The 17,540-nt window shown below is 44.1% G+C and overlaps 6 protein-coding genes, 1 long non-coding RNA gene and 1 other non-coding gene across 12 annotated transcripts; 3 read left to right on the top strand and 5 right to left on the bottom strand.

The window, feature by feature from the left end:
- Positions 1–1,168: 1,168 nt before the first annotated feature.
- On the top strand, positions 1,169–3,067 carry Ir56d (Ionotropic receptor 56d; the record flags this gene model as incomplete). The annotated part of the gene is made up of 1 exon (NM_137588.1): positions 1,169–3,067. One exon carries the CDS (start codon positions 1,169–1,171, stop codon positions 3,065–3,067), a length of 1,899 nt encoding a protein of 632 aa, NP_611432.1.
- A 201-nt stretch (positions 3,068–3,268) lies between these two features.
- On the bottom strand, positions 3,269–4,972 carry Ir56c (Ionotropic receptor 56c; the record flags this gene model as incomplete). The annotated part of the gene is made up of 1 exon (NM_137587.1): positions 3,269–4,972. The coding sequence occupies one exon, from the start codon at positions 4,970–4,972 to the stop codon at positions 3,269–3,271; it is 1,704 nt and encodes a 567-aa protein (NP_611431.1).
- Positions 4,973–5,086: 114 nt separating this feature from the next.
- Positions 5,087–6,573, bottom strand: Ir56b (Ionotropic receptor 56b; the record flags this gene model as incomplete). 2 transcript variants are annotated; one of them, NM_001414062.1, is made up of 1 exon in its annotated part: positions 5,087–6,573. In NM_001414062.1, the coding sequence occupies one exon, from the start codon at positions 6,571–6,573 to the stop codon at positions 5,296–5,298; it is 1,278 nt and encodes a 425-aa protein (NP_001400982.1). In that variant the 3' UTR covers positions 5,087–5,295. Both variants share the same exon structure in this region, with proteins under 2 accessions (NP_001400982.1, NP_001401019.1).
- A 1,756-nt stretch (positions 6,574–8,329) lies between these two features.
- tRNA:His-GTG-1-5 (transfer RNA:Histidine-GTG 1-5) lies at positions 8,330–8,401 on the top strand. The gene has a single exon. It is a non-coding gene; the product is annotated as a tRNA-His (tRNA).
- Positions 8,402–9,277: 876 nt separating this feature from the next.
- lncRNA:CR44472 (long non-coding RNA:CR44472) lies at positions 9,278–9,965 on the bottom strand. 2 transcript variants are annotated; one of them, NR_124621.1, is made up of 1 exon: positions 9,278–9,965. It is a non-coding gene; the product is annotated as a long non-coding RNA:CR44472 (long non-coding RNA). The 2 variants fall into 2 exon arrangements; NR_124622.1 differs by having other exon boundaries at positions 9,278–9,565.
- Positions 9,966–10,145: 180 nt separating this feature from the next.
- CG11007 (uncharacterized protein) lies at positions 10,146–11,672 on the bottom strand. 2 transcript variants are annotated; one of them, NM_001299688.1, is made up of 1 exon: positions 10,146–11,672. In NM_001299688.1, exon 1 carries the CDS (start codon positions 11,550–11,552, stop codon positions 10,737–10,739), a length of 816 nt encoding a protein of 271 aa, NP_001286617.1. In that variant the 5' UTR covers positions 11,553–11,672; the 3' UTR covers positions 10,146–10,736. The 2 variants fall into 2 exon arrangements, with proteins under 2 accessions (NP_001286617.1, NP_611429.1); NM_137585.4 differs by having other exon boundaries at positions 10,472–11,672.
- Positions 11,673–13,321: 1,649 nt separating this feature from the next.
- CG16926 (uncharacterized protein) lies at positions 13,322–14,445 on the top strand. 2 transcript variants are annotated; one of them, NM_001299687.1, is made up of 3 exons: positions 13,322–13,811; positions 13,881–14,024; positions 14,101–14,445. In NM_001299687.1, the coding sequence occupies exons 1-3, from the start codon at positions 13,688–13,690 to the stop codon at positions 14,214–14,216; spliced, it is 384 nt and encodes a 127-aa protein (NP_001286616.1). In that variant the 5' UTR covers positions 13,322–13,687; the 3' UTR covers positions 14,217–14,445. The 2 variants fall into 2 exon arrangements, with proteins under 2 accessions (NP_001286616.1, NP_652364.3); NM_144107.4 differs by having other exon boundaries at positions 13,417–13,811.
- On the bottom strand, positions 14,368–16,988 carry CG15120 (uncharacterized protein). Its single transcript, NM_137584.3, has 5 exons — positions 16,674–16,988; positions 16,402–16,580; positions 14,950–15,121; positions 14,690–14,839; positions 14,368–14,621 (listed from the first exon to the last, which is right to left on the bottom strand). Exons 1-5 carry the CDS (start codon positions 16,936–16,938, stop codon positions 14,461–14,463), a joined length of 927 nt encoding a protein of 308 aa, NP_611428.1. The 5' UTR covers positions 16,939–16,988; the 3' UTR covers positions 14,368–14,460.
- Positions 16,989–17,540: the final 552 nt, after the last annotated feature.

Genomic DNA, 17,540 nt, shown 5'->3' with positions numbered 1-17,540 from the left:
ATCCGTGCTGTCAATAGGACATTAGTGCCAGCAAAGGGGAAAAACCATCGGCTGCATCAATCATAAATATTTTAAGCCGCAAACACTGCGGATGGCTTTGTGCCTTTGTGCTTTTGCTTTTACACTGCTTTCGTGCTTGCGCAGCAAGTGTGTGTGTGTGGAAGCGCGTGGCTAATTGCATTACCAGGCAGCTATTTGGCCTCAAATGCCAGAATGCCAGAATGCCAAGAAACGGCCTGATAAGCCGTCGTGGCTGCCACTGAGCTCGTGGCATTTGCGTCAATTATGGAGTTTTGCAGCAATGAAATTTTAATGAGCAGTGCAACATGCTCCTAGTTTCGACATTGTTCAACGACATTGCTCATGCGAAATGACCACGCTCTGAAATTTAATACTATTTTACACGCCATTGAAGAAGATTTCCAATCGTTCAGTTCGATTTATACAATTTATGCTTTGCTGATACATTTATTAAACTCACCATTAATTCAAGTGTTCAACTTTAAATTTCTGTTTCTGTCATAAGTGCTTTTAGCGCACCATAAAAGCTATTTAAAATTCATGGATCGAATTAAGGTTTAAACTGAACCATTTCCCACCTTGTCGAACCTAATTTGGCTCCACTGAAGTCCGTGCATTTCGGTCGAAACAAAGCGATGGGAGGAAGCAGCCGCAGGTTTCGCCATCGCCATCGCATGACCAGAACCTATTTGTCCAATTATATGGCCCTTGTCGCATAAACCGCGAAATGTTAAATATGCCCGATTTGCACTTAAGATAAAATTGCAATAGGGCCTTATGAGCTAATAAGCTGGTCGAGCGGATTTCGCACCAGGAGCGCCAATGTTTAATTAAGCAAGAAAGGGAAATGGTAATGAAGTGTAAATATGTCAGCTTTGTAAAAAATAATGAACCAGTTTTTCACATTAAGTATATTCAATTTATATTATATTTAACGTATGCAAAATAAAACCCCTTAACCGCTCCTGGCCCAATATGAATTGTCATTACTGCCGTTCACTTTGACCTAGCCGGATATATGGTAACTCCAGTAAACTGGTGATAAATACTTGGCACGTTTCACACTGGCACACTGGTTCCACATGCAAAGGGCAGGACTTAGCGTCCTTCAACTTGACAGTTACCCACTGGCAGTCGCCGTACAAATATGGATAATCGTGCTGCGGAACTTATTCTCAGAGAACGAAACATTTTCCCAACCAATGGTTCCGATAACATTACATTGCTCAACAACATGTTCGTTTTGGAAATGTTCTACAGAATAACGCAGCTGTACCATTTTAAGAACTTCATTTTTTATATATCTGAAAGGCTAGACTTGAATAACAAGGACTCGCAGGAGTTCTTCCACAATTTCTGGACCTATTTTCCAATGGCGCCCAACTTGATAATAACGAGAGAGCACCATTTGGGCATACCCATGATGCAGTTCATCAGCACTCCATCGCTGGTGATGGTCTTCACTACGGGTAAGGACGATCCCATTATGGAGCTGGCTTCCCACAATCAACAAGGAATTCACTGGCTGAAGACGATATTCGTCCTTTTTCCCAGCCTACAGAGCCGTGACTTCGAGACCAATCCGGAGTCACTCGCTCAATTCACGGCGGAGATTAAGGATGTCTACGATTGGGTGTGGAGGAAGCAATTCATCAACACATTTTTGATTACCATTAAGGATAATGTATTTATACTGGATCCCTATCCCACACCATCGATTGTTAACAAAACTGGCGTATGGCAAGCCGAAGAGTTCTTCCACAAATATGCCAAGAACATGAAGGGCTATTTGGTAAGGACCCCCATCCTGTACGATATGCCACGGGTCTTTAAATCGGATCGGCCCACCAACAGGTACGAGAAGAACTTCATCCACGGCACCAGTGGGAATTTGTTTCTGGGTTTCCTGGAATTCGTCAATGCCACTCTGATGGATACCAGCGCAAATGTAACAGCTGACTATTTGAATATGACGAACCTTTTGGATTTGGTGTCGCAAGGGGTGTACGAAACCCTGATCCACTCCTTCACCGAAATAACCACCAAGTTCGTGGTCAGCTATAGCTATCCCATTGGCATTAACGACTGCTGCATCATGGTGCCCTATCGAAATCAATCCCCAGCAGATCAGTACATGCATGAGGCTCTTCAGGAAAATGTTTGGGTACTGATCAGTCTATTCACCCTCTACATAACTGTGGCTATCTATTTGTGTTCACCACTGAGACCACGTGACCTCAGTGCCGCATTTCTACAGTCCATATGCACATTGACGTACAGTGTGCCCACTTTCATCATTCGCACGCCAACATTGCGTATGCGCTATCTCTACATTCTGCTGGCTATCTGGGGAATAGTCACATCGAATTTATACATTTCCCGGATGACCAGCTACTTCACCACAGCCCCGCCAGTGCGTCAAATAAACACTGTGCAGGATGTGGTGGAAGCCAATCTGAGGATTAAAATGCTGGCCATTGAGTATGAGAGGATGGCCAAGTCACCGCTGCAATATCCAGAAAGCTATTTGAACCAGGTGGATTTGGTGGACAAGCACATGCTGGACCTGCATCGTGATCCATTCAACACCTCCTTTGGCTACACGGTAAGCAGCGATCGCTGGCGGTTTCTTAACTTGCAGCAACTCCATCTTCGGAAGCCCATCTTCCGGTTAACGGAAATATGCGAAGGACCGTTCTACCACGTGTTCCCCCTGCACAAAGACTCCCACATGCGCTCCGTGATGACCGAATACATCATGATCGCCCAGCAGGCGGGCCTAATGAACCATTGGGAGCGCGAGACGTTCTGGGAGGCAGTGCATCTCCACCGCATCCATGTGCACTTATTTGACGATGAGCCGATGGCACTCAGCCTGGATTTCTTCTCCAGCCTTCTGCGCACCTGGACTTTGGGTCTGATCCTAGCCGGTCTGGCTTTTGCTGCCGAAATGAAGTGGCACGAGCATGTGACCTTCAAACGTCGTCCTGTTATACGGATAACCCGCAAGCCCAGATCGTTTCTCAGGCGCTTCATGAAATTATGATCCAAGAAAAAGATCCTCTCTGAAAACATGGAAACATAACTTTCAGTGGTATCACAAAAAGCTTGCAGGATTTTGTAGATTTCTCACTTTGAAAACAGTCTTAGAATTTACATCAACAAATTAGGTTTAATTGAAAAATGCACTGTATTTCCCAATAAAGAAGTCCATTTAGTAATAATTCGAAATTGTATAATTAAACCTTCACCTAGAAAGAGTTTCCAGGACAAACACGATCCCGGCCAAAAAACTCATCACAAGCAGCAGGATAAAGGCAATGGCCAGATGCTGCAGTCCAGCAGATGTATACTCCTGCGTGTCCGGCATTCGTTGGACCAAGCCTGCATGGAGGGCAGATCCAAAGCTGCTGCGAGCATAGAAGTTGAGAAGTCCCGAAGAATGGATGCGGAACGTGAAGTACTCGATGTCCCGCCACAAGGACGAATCCATCTGGAGGGGAAAAGCCAGGTGGTAGGAGCCAAAGCAAATTGAGCTTAGCTTGAAGAGTCGCTGCTTCAGATGTTTCTGCTGTTCGTCGAGGAACTCCCAGTGATCCTCTGTGACGAAATAGGCAAAGGAGCTATTGAAACTTGTTTGGTGCTCCGAGAATACTGCCGAATCCACGGGGCGTAGAAGCTCCAAAAACTCCTGGGGCAACTCCTTGTTCAGATTTAGCAAAAATTCCATTTCGTAGTCAATAATCATGACGGGCAACTGGGCACTCACTATGTCATTCATGGTGTTAATCTGGGCGTGGAAGAGATTCACCGTGAGGATGCTACCCAAATTGGATGTGTAGTAGGCGGAAAGGAAGAATCCGTGAAAAAAAACCGTGGCAAGAAGTAGAAATCGAAGGAGGCAGGGCTGTTGTAGCTGGCCCTCGATGGGCACATTGATGATATAACAAAAAGAGTTCAGTACAGCGCCCCGATAACCTGACCACCCACCGAACATCCTGAGCCACATCAACTCCAGAAGTACCAGCGCCAGCAAAGCTCCCAATGCAAAAAACCACACATTCCAATCAAAGGGCTGAAGTGGGTAGAAATAGGTGGAGACACTGTTGTACAGCGGAACCATTAGACACCACTGAACCACCAGTAATGGGTATGACTTCTCCAGCTCCTCGTCGGACATGAACAAGGCGTAGGCATGGGCACAGAACTCCATCTTGCGTTCACGTATCAATTGCAAGGCATCTTTCATATTAATCACCTGCCCACCGAGACTATCTGGCGGCATTATAAGCTCTTTAAAACTCCCGTTTATAAATCTGACAAAGGTTTCTATTATTCGGTATGTACTTCCATCATAGTGTCCTTGCGATTGAAATAAGTGTGGCAGGTCCTGTCGCAATGGTGTAGTAAATCCAAAGCCTCCTACATCCGAGCGAGCATTCTGCACCTGCTTCCAAATCTTCCCCATGTACTTCAAAAAATCTGTGCGATTCTCGAAACTCATGACGGGAAACTTGGAGACCCCAAAGAGTTGGTTGACACCCTCCATCGATTCGAAGTGCACCATAGAGTTGAAGAACTGCTGGTTGTAGGCAAAGGTCAGAAGGTCGTAGATTGGATGCATGTCACCCACTTTGTCCACATATATTACCATCGAGACGTAGAAGTGTCGTCCAAGTAGAACTTTGCTAAACACCTTCATTATGGGATCTTCCGCTCCAGTGGTAAACACAAAGCTCATGTGGTTTCTTCTCGCCGACGAGTAAATCATTCGCATCTCTGTATTATTATTCACCACCGTCTGAGTTGCCGACTTTCCGAAAGCCTCGTCAATGCGCATGATGAACTCATCTAGTTGGTCCAATCGCTGATGCGGACTAACGAACCATACGATCTCCTGGAACACATTCATTCGACCGAATGGAGCCAAAAGATTGAGCAAGTGTTGCATGTTCCAACCATGGCTTGGATGATATGTGGTCAACAAGAAAAGGCAAATCCGAAACGATGACCGCATGACTTTCCCTTAGAAGCACCAAGAATTAATTGAAACGCTCCACGATTTGTAAGCCAGGTTAATTTTTATGCCCCAATATATTTCTTGTTAACTGCTCCCATGGGAAAACTAATACAATACCTTCCTAGCTCCTATTTGAATAACCTCTACTAAAGCTCAGTGCATTCTGAGTCCTTTTCAAAGTTATTAAAATCACATTTAAGCATTATGATAAGTAGTAAGCCCTTGATAATAGAGAACAATGATATTTCCACTTGTTAGTAATCGTAGCACTCAAATCGTTCATACTGTGGACGTCTTTGCTTTCGTCGATGGATAAAGAGCTCCAAACAGAAAGCCAGCGAACTAATGGGTATTCCCGCGGATAAGACAATCCACGCCGTGGTGAAGAACTCCAAGTTTAGTGGTTCCACCGGATATGTGTCCAGGAATACTTTCGCGTAGCCAGCCTGCTCGGCATACCGAAAGGCTAGCTCTTCCCAGTAGTTCCACAAGCCCGCCTGCCAAACGTTCAGAATGAACTTGTTCAGTGAGTCGGCAAAGCTGGCATTGGATGCCATGGGCAAGGCGTTGAAGAGGCCGCCGAAGCACACCTTGGACAGATGAAAGTACGGCTGGATGAGCACCTTCTGCTGTCGGTTGAAGAACAACCAGGCATCCTGGGTGACCACATAGGCGTAGGAACGCGATGGACTCGCCAGCAGGGCCTGGTACTCCTGTCAGCTGCGCGCATCAAATTGCGGATCCAACGAGGAGGTGTTCACCACCGGCAGCCAACGCAGCTCTTCCAGCAGCGAGTCGTGGATAACGATGCGCAGTCTCGAGTGGATCAGATCCGACCAGGTGTCGATGGGCCGCAGAAACACCGGCTTCATGTCGAAGGCCGTCATGTGGCTGAGGTGGTAATTGGTCAGAATGAAACCAAAGATGTAGAGTAGTGTGTAGAAGATTATGACGCGAATTGAGGCGTGCTTCAGCTTTACTGACATGTTCATGTTGGCACTGAACATCAAGAGGGCCATAGCGTGAAGCACATTCCTGGTGTATGATCGGGTGGCATTCCCCGGCTCCCGCCAGTGCACATATCTCAGCAGGAGCGCGACATAGAAGGTGCCGAGGAAGAGGCATGTCCAGATGTACTTGCCCAGCGGCCACACCATGTACATCCACTTGGGCAGCTCGGGAGCCAGGGGTACCATAACGCAGTTCGTCATCAGCTCCAGCGGATAACTATGCTGCGTGGCGTTGAAGAAGTCACTGGTTTCCTCTGGCCGAATGATAACCCCATGGAGCGAGAGGTTGTACTTGCCGCTAATAATGTCCTGTTCCACCACCGATTTCTTGGGCAAACTCTCGAGAGAATCAAGAAACAGCTGGTAGTGGTACACCTCAGCGAAGTGCTTGACTATCTCCATGTAGGGACCACAGAACTTGGGCACCACAAACTGCGTTTCGTTGAAGATAAACGCGTGGGGGATGTCAAAACTATATGGCGAGCGGATCACTCCACTGGCCAGGTCCGTGTCAAGCAGCATTTTATGGCCGACTACGGATTGGCGTGCTCCTGGCCACATTTTATATGGCTGTCATATTATTGATGCCACACGCAAAAAACTGGCATTGGCAGACCAACTGGCACCCACGTGAATGGTTATAGTATACGAAATCCGGTTTATTTTAGTGCAAAGTTCAAAGATCTCAGATGTTTAATGACACGTTTTTGTGTCCTGCCGATTATCGTTCAGATTCCAAAGCCCGCTAACTAACCAACACATCGATAAAAAGGACACCCTAGAAAGTAATATGCCACTTATAAAAAAATATTTTCGCGAATGCGAACTGGACTTTGTTACGGATTCCCAACGGACCAACCCACATCACAACCTTTGTGTAGTTATTGGAGCGCAAGTACTTTCACCGCTCACAAAAAGCGTCCAGTTTTTTCTATAATCAAAAAACAGGCCACGAAATTCACAAAAAAATATTTGTATAAGGACTTGGCGAGTGTGGGAATGTGTATTTGAATTGGCAGCTTTCGTGTAAATACTTTTCAATTTTTTAGGGTTTCGACGGCACAAAACGACGACGATTTCCACCACACCCACACACACACACACTCACCTGTGTTTTACAAGTGGGCCAGAATAAAAACAAAACTGCCATTGAAATAATTCTGCACTTGAGGGTAATTACATTATCGTTAAATTCAAAATATAATGAAACTGGATTGTACAAGTTCAAATTGGCGAGCTTTGGTTGCCGGCAATCCAAACCTGTTCATGGTTTTATGAAAGCAAAAGTTCGCGTATATTCATATTTGTACTTGTTTCCAGCGAAATGTCTGACTTTTATATTAATTAATTGAAGCGCAAGGGTGCAACAAAGTATTAATCCCCTGTTATAGATGAATACAGACATCAATTTTGCAAACATTTTTATTTATGGCGAAATTAATGAATGCCAGTAGCTATGATATTCTATGGACTTTTCGTGTTTGCACACAAAAAAGTGTCGACATGAAATGGTGTTTCTGGCATATTTTTTTTCAGTTGCATATTTATTATCTGCAATCTGCTTAATTGATCATAATATATAATATTTAGTCTTTGGCCTGATAAGAGTAGTATGTTCTTATCACTATGGGGTGAGTTTTAGATAAGAAACTTCGTCAAACGAAACATATATAAGTTATAGTTAAAATCTGATTCAGAATAAGTAGTGAAAACTTACCTGAAAATGTCAGCAAATTGCTATTATTCATTAGCACTGCTAAAGCAAATAACTAAATATTTTAAATACCTAGAGATATACAACTTTATGAATTCCTTCGTAGCGTTCTAAATTTATTCGTATGTGGTTTATTTTGGGAACGTTTACCCACCATCCGGATTTTCGACCCTGCGAACAGCAAAACGATGCGGATAGCAAACCGAATTCAATCGAAACGCTAAGCCCAGCAACACGCCCACTTTCTGGCCCCCCAGCAAGCCCACTTGTGCTGGCTTGGCAAATTCCAATTAATTTATGAGCCAAAATCTTGTTTATCGGCTGACGGTTTGTCGGTTTTGTGGCTTTTGTCTGTCTTGCTCGAGTGCTTTGGACTTTCACTGCTGCGGTTGTTGCTGGTCTGGGTATTGCTGCGATTAGAGGCGGTAGTTGCTCCACAAACGAGTTGTTTTCGAGCAAAGAAATGCAGGCAAATAGCGCCAGCTTAAGCTTTAGTCTTAGCCACACATATACTATAGCTACTTATGAACGCGATTGACGCTCGTAAATTCAAGTGCCTTCATAGCCGTGATCGTCTAGTGGTTAGGACCCCACGTTGTGGCCGTGGTAACCCAGGTTCGAATCCTGGTCACGGCAATGCTGCAATATGCATTGTCACGGAGAAGGATCTACTTTTTTTTTTGGTGTGATCCTAATTTTATAAACTAAGAAATCAAGGCACAAATTACACTTTACTGTGCACTATTTGGGCCATTTTTTTAACCAAAAGGTGTTTTAATCCGAAAAGTATTTATCAGATCGGACTAAGGAGTTTAACCGCTTGTTTAAGGAGTTTACAAAATCCTTTAGCCAACTTGCATGTGAAATGTAACAATTTATTTTAAATTCCCATTGTCTTTCATTTATTGAAAGAGTTTAAGATAGATTTTATTTTATGAATCGTTGTTTTGTTCTTCAACGAGCCAATATCTACCTCAGAAATCAGCTCTATAAAATAGGCAATTGTAACTTAAAAATAAAATACTAAATCTCTTGGGCAATATATCTCCCAAGGATATTTCAAACCAAATTGATTTATTTAATCTCTTTTAAGCGCCACACTTTAAATAGTAAGGAAAAGCACCTGAGCTTGGCTTCAATTGTCCTGACTTGCGGCTTTTTCTGCAAACTGAATGGCGGCTGGCTTTGACTTGAATTTTAATTTAATTGTGAGCAATTGACAGAAATATACAAGAACCCAATCCAGCACTTCGACCGAAGGATATTAAGACGCTGCCAGCTGGTGTTGACATAAAAACGCAATAAAAATACTGCCACCGAAACGGAGCAGACGTAACAATACACAGTAAAATGAAATAGGAAGGAATAAAAATAAAAAGAAAATATATTCTATGATTTTCTTACATATCACCATTTAAAATATCCTTTAAAATATTTGGAATATACTTTAAATGATATCTTTCTTTCAAAGCAAAAGCCTTAAAATAACGTACATACCTATTACTTATTTTTACCAATATTCCCCTTAAATAAGATTCCATGTTCGGTGTACGTACAGGGTACTTGCCAAAAAATCACTCAAAATCAATTGAATGTGGCCAGCACCGGTTTTCCCGTGGCAATAAGGGAAATCAACGTGAAAATAGCGACAACAATGCGTTTTGTTGCCGCTGCGGAGCAAGTGCTTATTGGATTTCTCGTCGTGAGAAGCGGGTGACAGCCTTTGGAAATCATTACTGGTTGGTGGGAATGGGTGTGGGGCAACTGGTCTGGGTTGTTGCGGGTGCTGAGTTGGGGCGATACAGAGTGGCCCATAATTACTTCAGGACGGTGTGAATCTTGTCCCAATTGCCATGGCGAATTTAAATTTTCCGCAAATAAAACGGCCGTGTGAGACAATCGCATTATTTACCATATACAATTCACGTAAAATGCAATGGCCATTTTCATGCCGTTTCAATGAAAGTAAAGAAAAATACAAATATTAACCACAAAGGCCTTGCTCACATCTGTGGGGGGTGGTTGTGGGCGGTGTGCGGTGGGTGGTGATTGGTGTGCAGTCGCCTGTATTTATGCATTTAAATTCGTCCGTTTCTCTATACGTATGTGTGTTCATATTGAATGGATAAAAGGGATTTGCGTTTATTTCGTTCTGCGTCTGGCCTGTTGGGTTCTTATGTATATATATATATATATATCCATATACGATCTGTCTATATGGCCGATGTCTGCGGGGCCATTTCGGAACAGAACGCAACACGCCGGAAACATTTTTGTTGTGCCATTTGCATTGCCATACAATTTTGCTCAACACATTGGCAGCAACAACGGGCCCATTTGGTTTTATATTTCATAAACCGGGGGGATACGACGAAGGTTTCTGTTTTAAGCGGCAAGTCAGAACGTATAAAATACAATAAATATGTCATAAAATTGTGGGTTGTCACAAACACTTTATATACATTTGTACCGAAAACCAGTATGGGCACCTTTCTGAAACTATATATTCATTCTCTATATTTTCACTATTTTACTAGCTATTTGTATACAGCGTAAGTTCTTTATTACATTCTTTCAATTTACGCTTGTCCAGTCCATCTTAATATTTACTTGTTCTTAAACGAGCACCGGAAATGATCGTTTGAGCTGTGCTAATTGAATGAAATGTTAGACTCGGCTGGGAATTAAAAAAGAACTGCGTATTTTCGTTGACTCATTTCACATTTTTAAATATATTTGGTACCTGGTGATTAGCTACAATTTATGCAAATGCAAGATCATACAAATATTTTCTACAATGGCATCGCGACGAGAGCACGTCTGAGTTTAGAATGCAAATATTAGTGCAATTGTACGTGTCTTTGGCGGTGGCAGCTCCTCAATAAGTTAAAATAAACTATGAACTAAACGAATAACAGTTATTAGCACGTGCACGCAGAAATGAGATGGCACCAGTGGTGGACAGGACAGCCTACTGGACCTTCTTGGCCTCCTTGGGCGCAATGGGTAGTCGTTCGATGGCCTCCTTGTACAGCTGGTTAAGGCCAAAGGTGGCGCGCACATTGTCGCTGGAGAAGAAGAACTTTTGCAGTTTACCCTTGGAATCGACGCAGGGCCTGCGGTCCGTCTCCTTGCCCTGTTGGAACAGGATCACAGTTGGTAGCTGTCGGGAGAAGCTGCTGTCCGAGATGCGATACTTTTGGGCCACGTCCGGAAAGCGTCCAATGTCAATCTTGCCGAACTTCAGGTGGTCCGTGTTGTACTCGGCGGAGAGCTCAGCAAAAACGGGGGCGAAGTTCACGCAGCTGGGATTCCACACCGTGTAGAAGCAGATCAGCCAGCTGGTTCGCTTGTCCCTGGCCAATTCCTCCTCGAAGACCTGTGCGTTGCGGAAGTAGGTGATGTGCTCGGGTCCGCGATACGAGGGCTCCGGCAGCACCATGCCCACCAGGACGCATAGAAGCAGAAAGCCCAGGCCGTAGCGGAAGTCCGCGTAGGCCCACAAAATGGCGTTGGCCACTTTGGTGTAGAGGAACGACGAGGCCAAGTAGTTAATCATGGTGACACTGCCCGTTTTGCGTGACCGTATCATCACCACGATTAGCAGGAAGAACAAGATTTCCACCTCACGACTGTCCAGGTCGCATGCTTCATCCTCTCCGGCGAGAATAAATAGGCGGGTGCAGATGAACTGCGTCTTTTTGGCCAAAAGGTACGATATGGCCAGGAGTATGTTAACCCAGTAGTATGGCTTGGCCAGCAGAGCCATCTGCTTCTTCCACGTCATCTCTGCGTCCGGGGGCTGAATGCGCTGATCTGGGTCACGATTTTAATTAACAATTTCCCGAGTTTTTCTTTTCTTGCTTTTGACAGCCAATTGTTAATTTTAGCCTCGCCGTTGACTAGAAATTAGCAGCCTAGTTGTCTGGCACGGGCGTTGCCACCTGATAAAAGAACAGTGGCACTCTTGTCAGTGCTGGAAATGGTATTAGTTCGTTGGCGCCTTTTCAAATTCAAAATCATCAATTAACAGTTTGCCTTTCTTAAACGTTCTTTGATACGTTTTATTTACTTATATGCATTATTATCTTACAAGTATTTAGTATTTAGTATTTAGCATTTTTTTTAAATGATAATTAATCAAAAGTTAAAACCATAAACAGAACTTGGGACAACCATATTTGTTTGCCCGAAAACCAACCGAAACTGATAAGCGAGTTATTGTTACATCAGCATTTTGCTAAAGTCATTGAGAGATTGTTGACCTAGCACACAAAGGCCACTGCAAAAAAAAGGTAAAAAAAAGGCATCGAGGATCTTCATTATCGGCACACACGCCGAGTTCAAATCTGCGAAAAAGCTTGGCTCTCTACGTGATCTCAGACGCTCGTGGCTTCCATCAGTCGCCTTATCACCCAAATATTATTTTGGCCTTTTTTTTTGTAGTTCCTAAATTAAATGTGTTTGGAACTGTGTGAATACTGTGAGAATTTTGTACCCACTTCATAGAGCATCACCAGTATTATCGCCATCGTGGCTGACTCTCCGCGTTGTGCAAAGATTAATTTTTTTGTAGTAAACACTGTGCGCGTCACTGGACTAAACGATTTATTTTTAATCGTATTATTGAGACCAATTTACGAGGGTCATCTCCATGATCCCCATCGGATCGATCACCCACCTCTTTACTGGTTTCACTAGTAGGCCGTTCTTTGTTTATACAGCGATTATTTTATGTTCAATACACTGGCAAATAAAGTGAGCTTGCTTCTATTTATAGAATATTTTCAACTGTGTTATTAGTAACCTCCTTATCGAATCAAACAACTTTCTCGTGGCTTTATATTTAAATTCAACCAATCATTCACTTTATAGTAAAAAAAGTATTAACAAAGACACTAGAATAAGACAATAGAATAAGAATTCTAGTGTCTTTGGTAATAATATATTAAAAACAATTAACTTAAAACAAAATAAGATTTTTTCAAGTGCACTGTTTTGTACAACTTGATAGAAATGAAATAGGGAATCAATACAGAAAATATTTCGAAAATCCGAGATCATGACTAATCAAAGTCAAATCTAAGGTGTTGATGCTTTTGCACCTTGTCTGCGCCAAAACAAAAATGAAGTGAAAATTTCAGTAAACAACGTGCACTTAGGTCAGTTTTTAATAATATTATAATCACAAATGCCTTTGCCAGCATGCTATAGTGTGTTGGCAGCCGGATTAATCTGGTTTGGAATAAAGTCTCGTAAGATTGTCAGCCATTTGAGTACAGGGACACTCGTGATGGGAACGAGAGCCCTTCATCTTGGCTGCGGCTAAAAAGCAAAACTGGTCTATAGATCCAGGGCTCTGATAGCCATATCAAGTACACAAATCTACTTCCCAGCCCCATCGAAACTTCCCGTAGAGCTTGGAAACAAATAGGCTTGTGTGTGGAAATGACAAAAAAAAAGGCAAAACCAAAACAATGACAACTGCAACTGATAAGTGGCACAAAATGGCGATCACTTGCCGGCTTTATAATCGCGCTATCAAGGCAGCCTGATCTCCTGTCTCCCGCTTATCACTTGGCGGCAGCTCCGAGCCGAACCGATCCGATCCGAACACGCGTTCTATAAATTCCATTCCCAGCCAGGCGACGTCTTCAGTTTAAATCCGAACCCTTGTGCTGAGTGTTCATCTCCGAGTAGCAGACATAGACAATCGCAGACAATCGAGCAAATCCCAGAAAAAACGACAGGCATCAAATGCCAAATCCATCGTGCAAAGCTAACCATTCCAATTGGCCTAATCTGATTCATAGTTGAAATTGTGATAAAAAACAAAAACCAAAGAAACTGGGACACATTTCGATCTAAGCGAAATATCCCCTATCCCACAAACTTTTTCCGGACTTTCAGTTTGGCCTTTGAATGCTGCTGCAGCAGTGCGGAAAAATCATCAATCTCGATCAGCATTTCACCGAGTGCTGGAATACAAGCCCATTGCGAAACTTTGACTTCATCATCTCCCTTCTGAGCGTTATTTCCCTAAGTGGTGGGTGGTGATTTTAGCCATGTATTTACAATGTATAACTAACTTTTGATGCTCCTCCTCCGCCTCCAGTTGTTAAGATGGCCGCCATTCCACAAGGTGCATTCGCAGCCTGCAAGATTCGCGAGCAATTCAACGAACGTGAGCTGATCATCGCCCGTCTGAGGTCCGCTGCCGCAGATAAGGGTTCCGTTGACAACGGGAACGCCCTAACCCGTAAGTGCACATGACGATCCACGATCTCGATCCGCTGGGTCAATGGAGCTCATACGCATCAATTTTGCATTTCCAGAACGCGAGTACTCGCCCAACAAGTACAACGACAAGCTGATGAACTCCATCTGGGGATTGTACAATCGCTATTCCCCCCACAATGTGAAGAAGAACGAGTACGCCCCCACCAAGTGATGACCTAAAGTGGGGCCACGTTCGCTTCCAGCTGACGTGCCCCAAACGCGACTAGCATCCCCACCAGGATGTTGGTCAAAATCAATTATATATTATATATACACAACTATAATCTCAAGCATATATCGATTTAAACGCACATAACACTTTGGTAACAAATATCTATTTAATGCTGTAATGTTTTGTAAAATTCAATAAATACTTATGATATTGTATGTAAAGGGACAAGACCATGAGGCGTAGTTTAATTTAAATAGCAGGACTCGTAGGTCGGCACCATGTACTTGATGTTGATGAAGGCATCCTCGCCGCCATGCAGTTCCAGCACCTGCAGCGTCTCATCGATCAGATCCCCCAGATTCAGATTGTTCTTCTGGGCATAGTCGATCTCATCGCCGCAGTTTACTATACAGCACAGAATATCCACTTCAATGGAAGTTACTGGAAGTAATCGAGTTTAGTGGAATACCTACAGTTTTTCACCTTAAATGCATTGAACATGGGCAGCAACTGGCGGTAGAAGGGCACCAGGGCGGGTCCCACCAAATCCGAGGACATGACCAGCTGTTGGATTATCTTCAATGTCGTGCACATTACCTCCAGGTTTCGTGTGCTCAATGCGTCTGCAAATGGGGGCGTATTTGGTTTTGGTTTTGTGCTCGCATTGGCAAGGTGCAAATTAGACCGAAAAACTTCGAGGCATTTGCGTGCCAGCCAATGCCCTGGTACTCACTCTTCAGCGGCAATATTAATTGCGGTATCACCGGGTGTATCTTCTCGCCCCCGGCCAAGAGGAGATCCGTGACCCCCTGGCGGGCATAGGTCTTGTAGGGATGTTTCGTCTCCGCCAGTCCGTCGAAGAAGAGCGGCAGATAGAGGCTGTAGTCCAGCTTTTCAATGTCCACCTAGGCGAGATACGGGAAGAGGTGACACCGTTGGCGGGTCAAAGGTGAATAGAGCCGCTCCAAGTTCGAAATTGGTTCGTGTACCGGCGGTGGCGCAAGTCTTGCAAGTGTACATTTGCACGCCATGCCGGTTAGGCGCCCTAGCTGATTTCCATTAAGATGCTCTTTGTTTGCTTACGTTGTCAGTGGAAAATTTTTAGAACACATCGAGAAATGGGCCTGTACCTGCCTATAGACTTTGCAGTGCTAAGTCTAGACTAATCTTTGTTCGAGAGTCTGCTTTGAGTATAGTTACCAGCTTAGCTTAGTTGATTTGAGCTAACAAAGGGTTATAATATAACCCACTATCTTAACCAGATTGTATTGCATATATGACTGAATGACTCAGAATAGGAATTTTACTTTGATTTTAAGAAGACAGCAACTTTATATTTAAGTCAAAGGCGACATCGCTGGCATCGCAGCTGCGTGAGCCTCACATATGGGTTTCCCCAACATCGACCTTCGACCCCGTGACGTAAATCAGGCAGTGTCACTCACATATCACTCTCCTGTCACGACGGCATTTCGGCCTAGATAAACAAACGCACCACCCAAATGACATACGCCGCATATGTGGACTCCACATCGAATATGGAGTGCCATCCAAGGTCTGTGACATTGAACCAGCCAAAGGGGTCACACACACACTCATGCGAGGTGGGTGGGAATTGGTTACACATAACTTTCCGATTGCAGCGGAGTTCCATGGGAAATTGACTGACAGTTGGACGGTGCGACGTTTTGAATGTCAGTAGTCGCATTCCGGACGGAATCGCTTGCCCGTCAGCCGTGGAGCTCTACTAACTCCGGAAATAGACAATGGCATATTATTTACTCGGTTTTTGCTTTCACCTGCAACACTTGAAATAATTGGACACGCAGGTGTACGAAACTCGAGCTAAATTCAAATATGGGCTTTGTCTATGGGTCACCGAGTGGTAAGGTTACCCCTTTCTAGTGACAGTCGTGCAATTTCATTTGATTTTTATTTGCATTGACTCACATTTGTATAGTTGAAGTTTAAGTTTGCCAACAGACATATGGAAAATTCTAGCTATGGTTACAAAAATAAATCATTACCCGAATGTAAGGGCTTAAAAAGAATTAAGTTTAAATGTATGACCTATCCAAATTTCGAACAATATAACTTAATACCATATATATAGTATAATTAATAAGTCAACTAACAACGAACCTAATGGAATTTAGCGCCCTACCAAATAATTCCCACCACTCACCGTCCATCCGATTTTGTCGCCCCCGCAGAGGTACTCCATCTTTATGGGCAGGTCGCCGCGGTCAAAGTACATTCGGAAGAGGGTTCCTCGTCCCGGATCATTAGCCCCACCGGTGGAGCAGCCATTAAGACCCATGCCCAAGTTGAAGGTGGACATGGACTTTTGTTGGCGCCTCAGAACTGAAAATCAGTACAAATGCAAATGTGGGCAGGGATGTCATTAGGGAAACAAATACCGATGGGCGAAACACCCAAATAAACAAACTAACGCACTTTTCGGATTGGGCACCCGACTCCTGGCACTGGCTGTCTTGGGGGCGGTTTCGTGGATGGGTCCGTCGATGACGACCGTGTTCTTTTGCTGCGACTGAATGGAGAAGGGTGGAACGTAGCGCGGACGCGACGAGACCGCCGCTCCATGGATGCCGCTAAGTGGACGCAGTTGCGCCGGATTGGCGGACTTGGAGCGCGTCGGCCTGTGGTAGTCGTGCGTGGGACGCCTTGCCGTCGCGGTGCGTGCCGTTTGGGCCATGGCCATTTCCGGTTGATGCGACGATGTGCAGCCACGTAGTGTAAACAGCGAACTGCCGAGCGAAGGAATTTCTGTAGCCAGGCTGGCACTCCTGGTGTTGGCGTTGCTTTTGCTGTTGCTGTTGGGTGTCGTGTCGTTTCTATGGAGCACGTTGCTAAGGCCTGGGGCGGCTTAGTGACCGATAAGCCAGCAGTTGGAGCTAAAGCCGCTTGCTCGCATTCGCTGCGGTGCTCTCTTCCAGTCGCATTTGTTACAATAACAAGCCGGTTAGCCTTATAGGCGCCAGTTATGTTGTTATTATCATTCGACTATGCACTAACCAAAGTCCCCGGACTGCATGTAGATTTCCCAAGCACTTTTATTGGGCATTTCAGGTCAGCGAACTCATCGGAATGAAGGGGATCTGGGTTTTCTGGGGGCGCAACCGCAGATTAACAACGACAAATTGGCACAGCTCATGTCAATCATGCCAACATTTTATTCTATTTGATGAACAACAACAATCGATCCATAAAAGCAATTTAATTTTATATACAGAAGTAATAAATATTAAAACGTATTCAAAGTGAAACAAATTACCTAAACAACTTAATATTATAAATATTATA

Source organism: Drosophila melanogaster, chromosome 2R, assembly GCF_000001215.4.
Source record: "Drosophila melanogaster chromosome 2R".
Taxonomy (NCBI): Eukaryota; Metazoa; Arthropoda; class Insecta; order Diptera; family Drosophilidae; genus Drosophila; species Drosophila melanogaster.
Note: the sequence above shows the minus strand (reverse complement) of the source record. Positions and strands in the feature narration are given on the sequence as shown.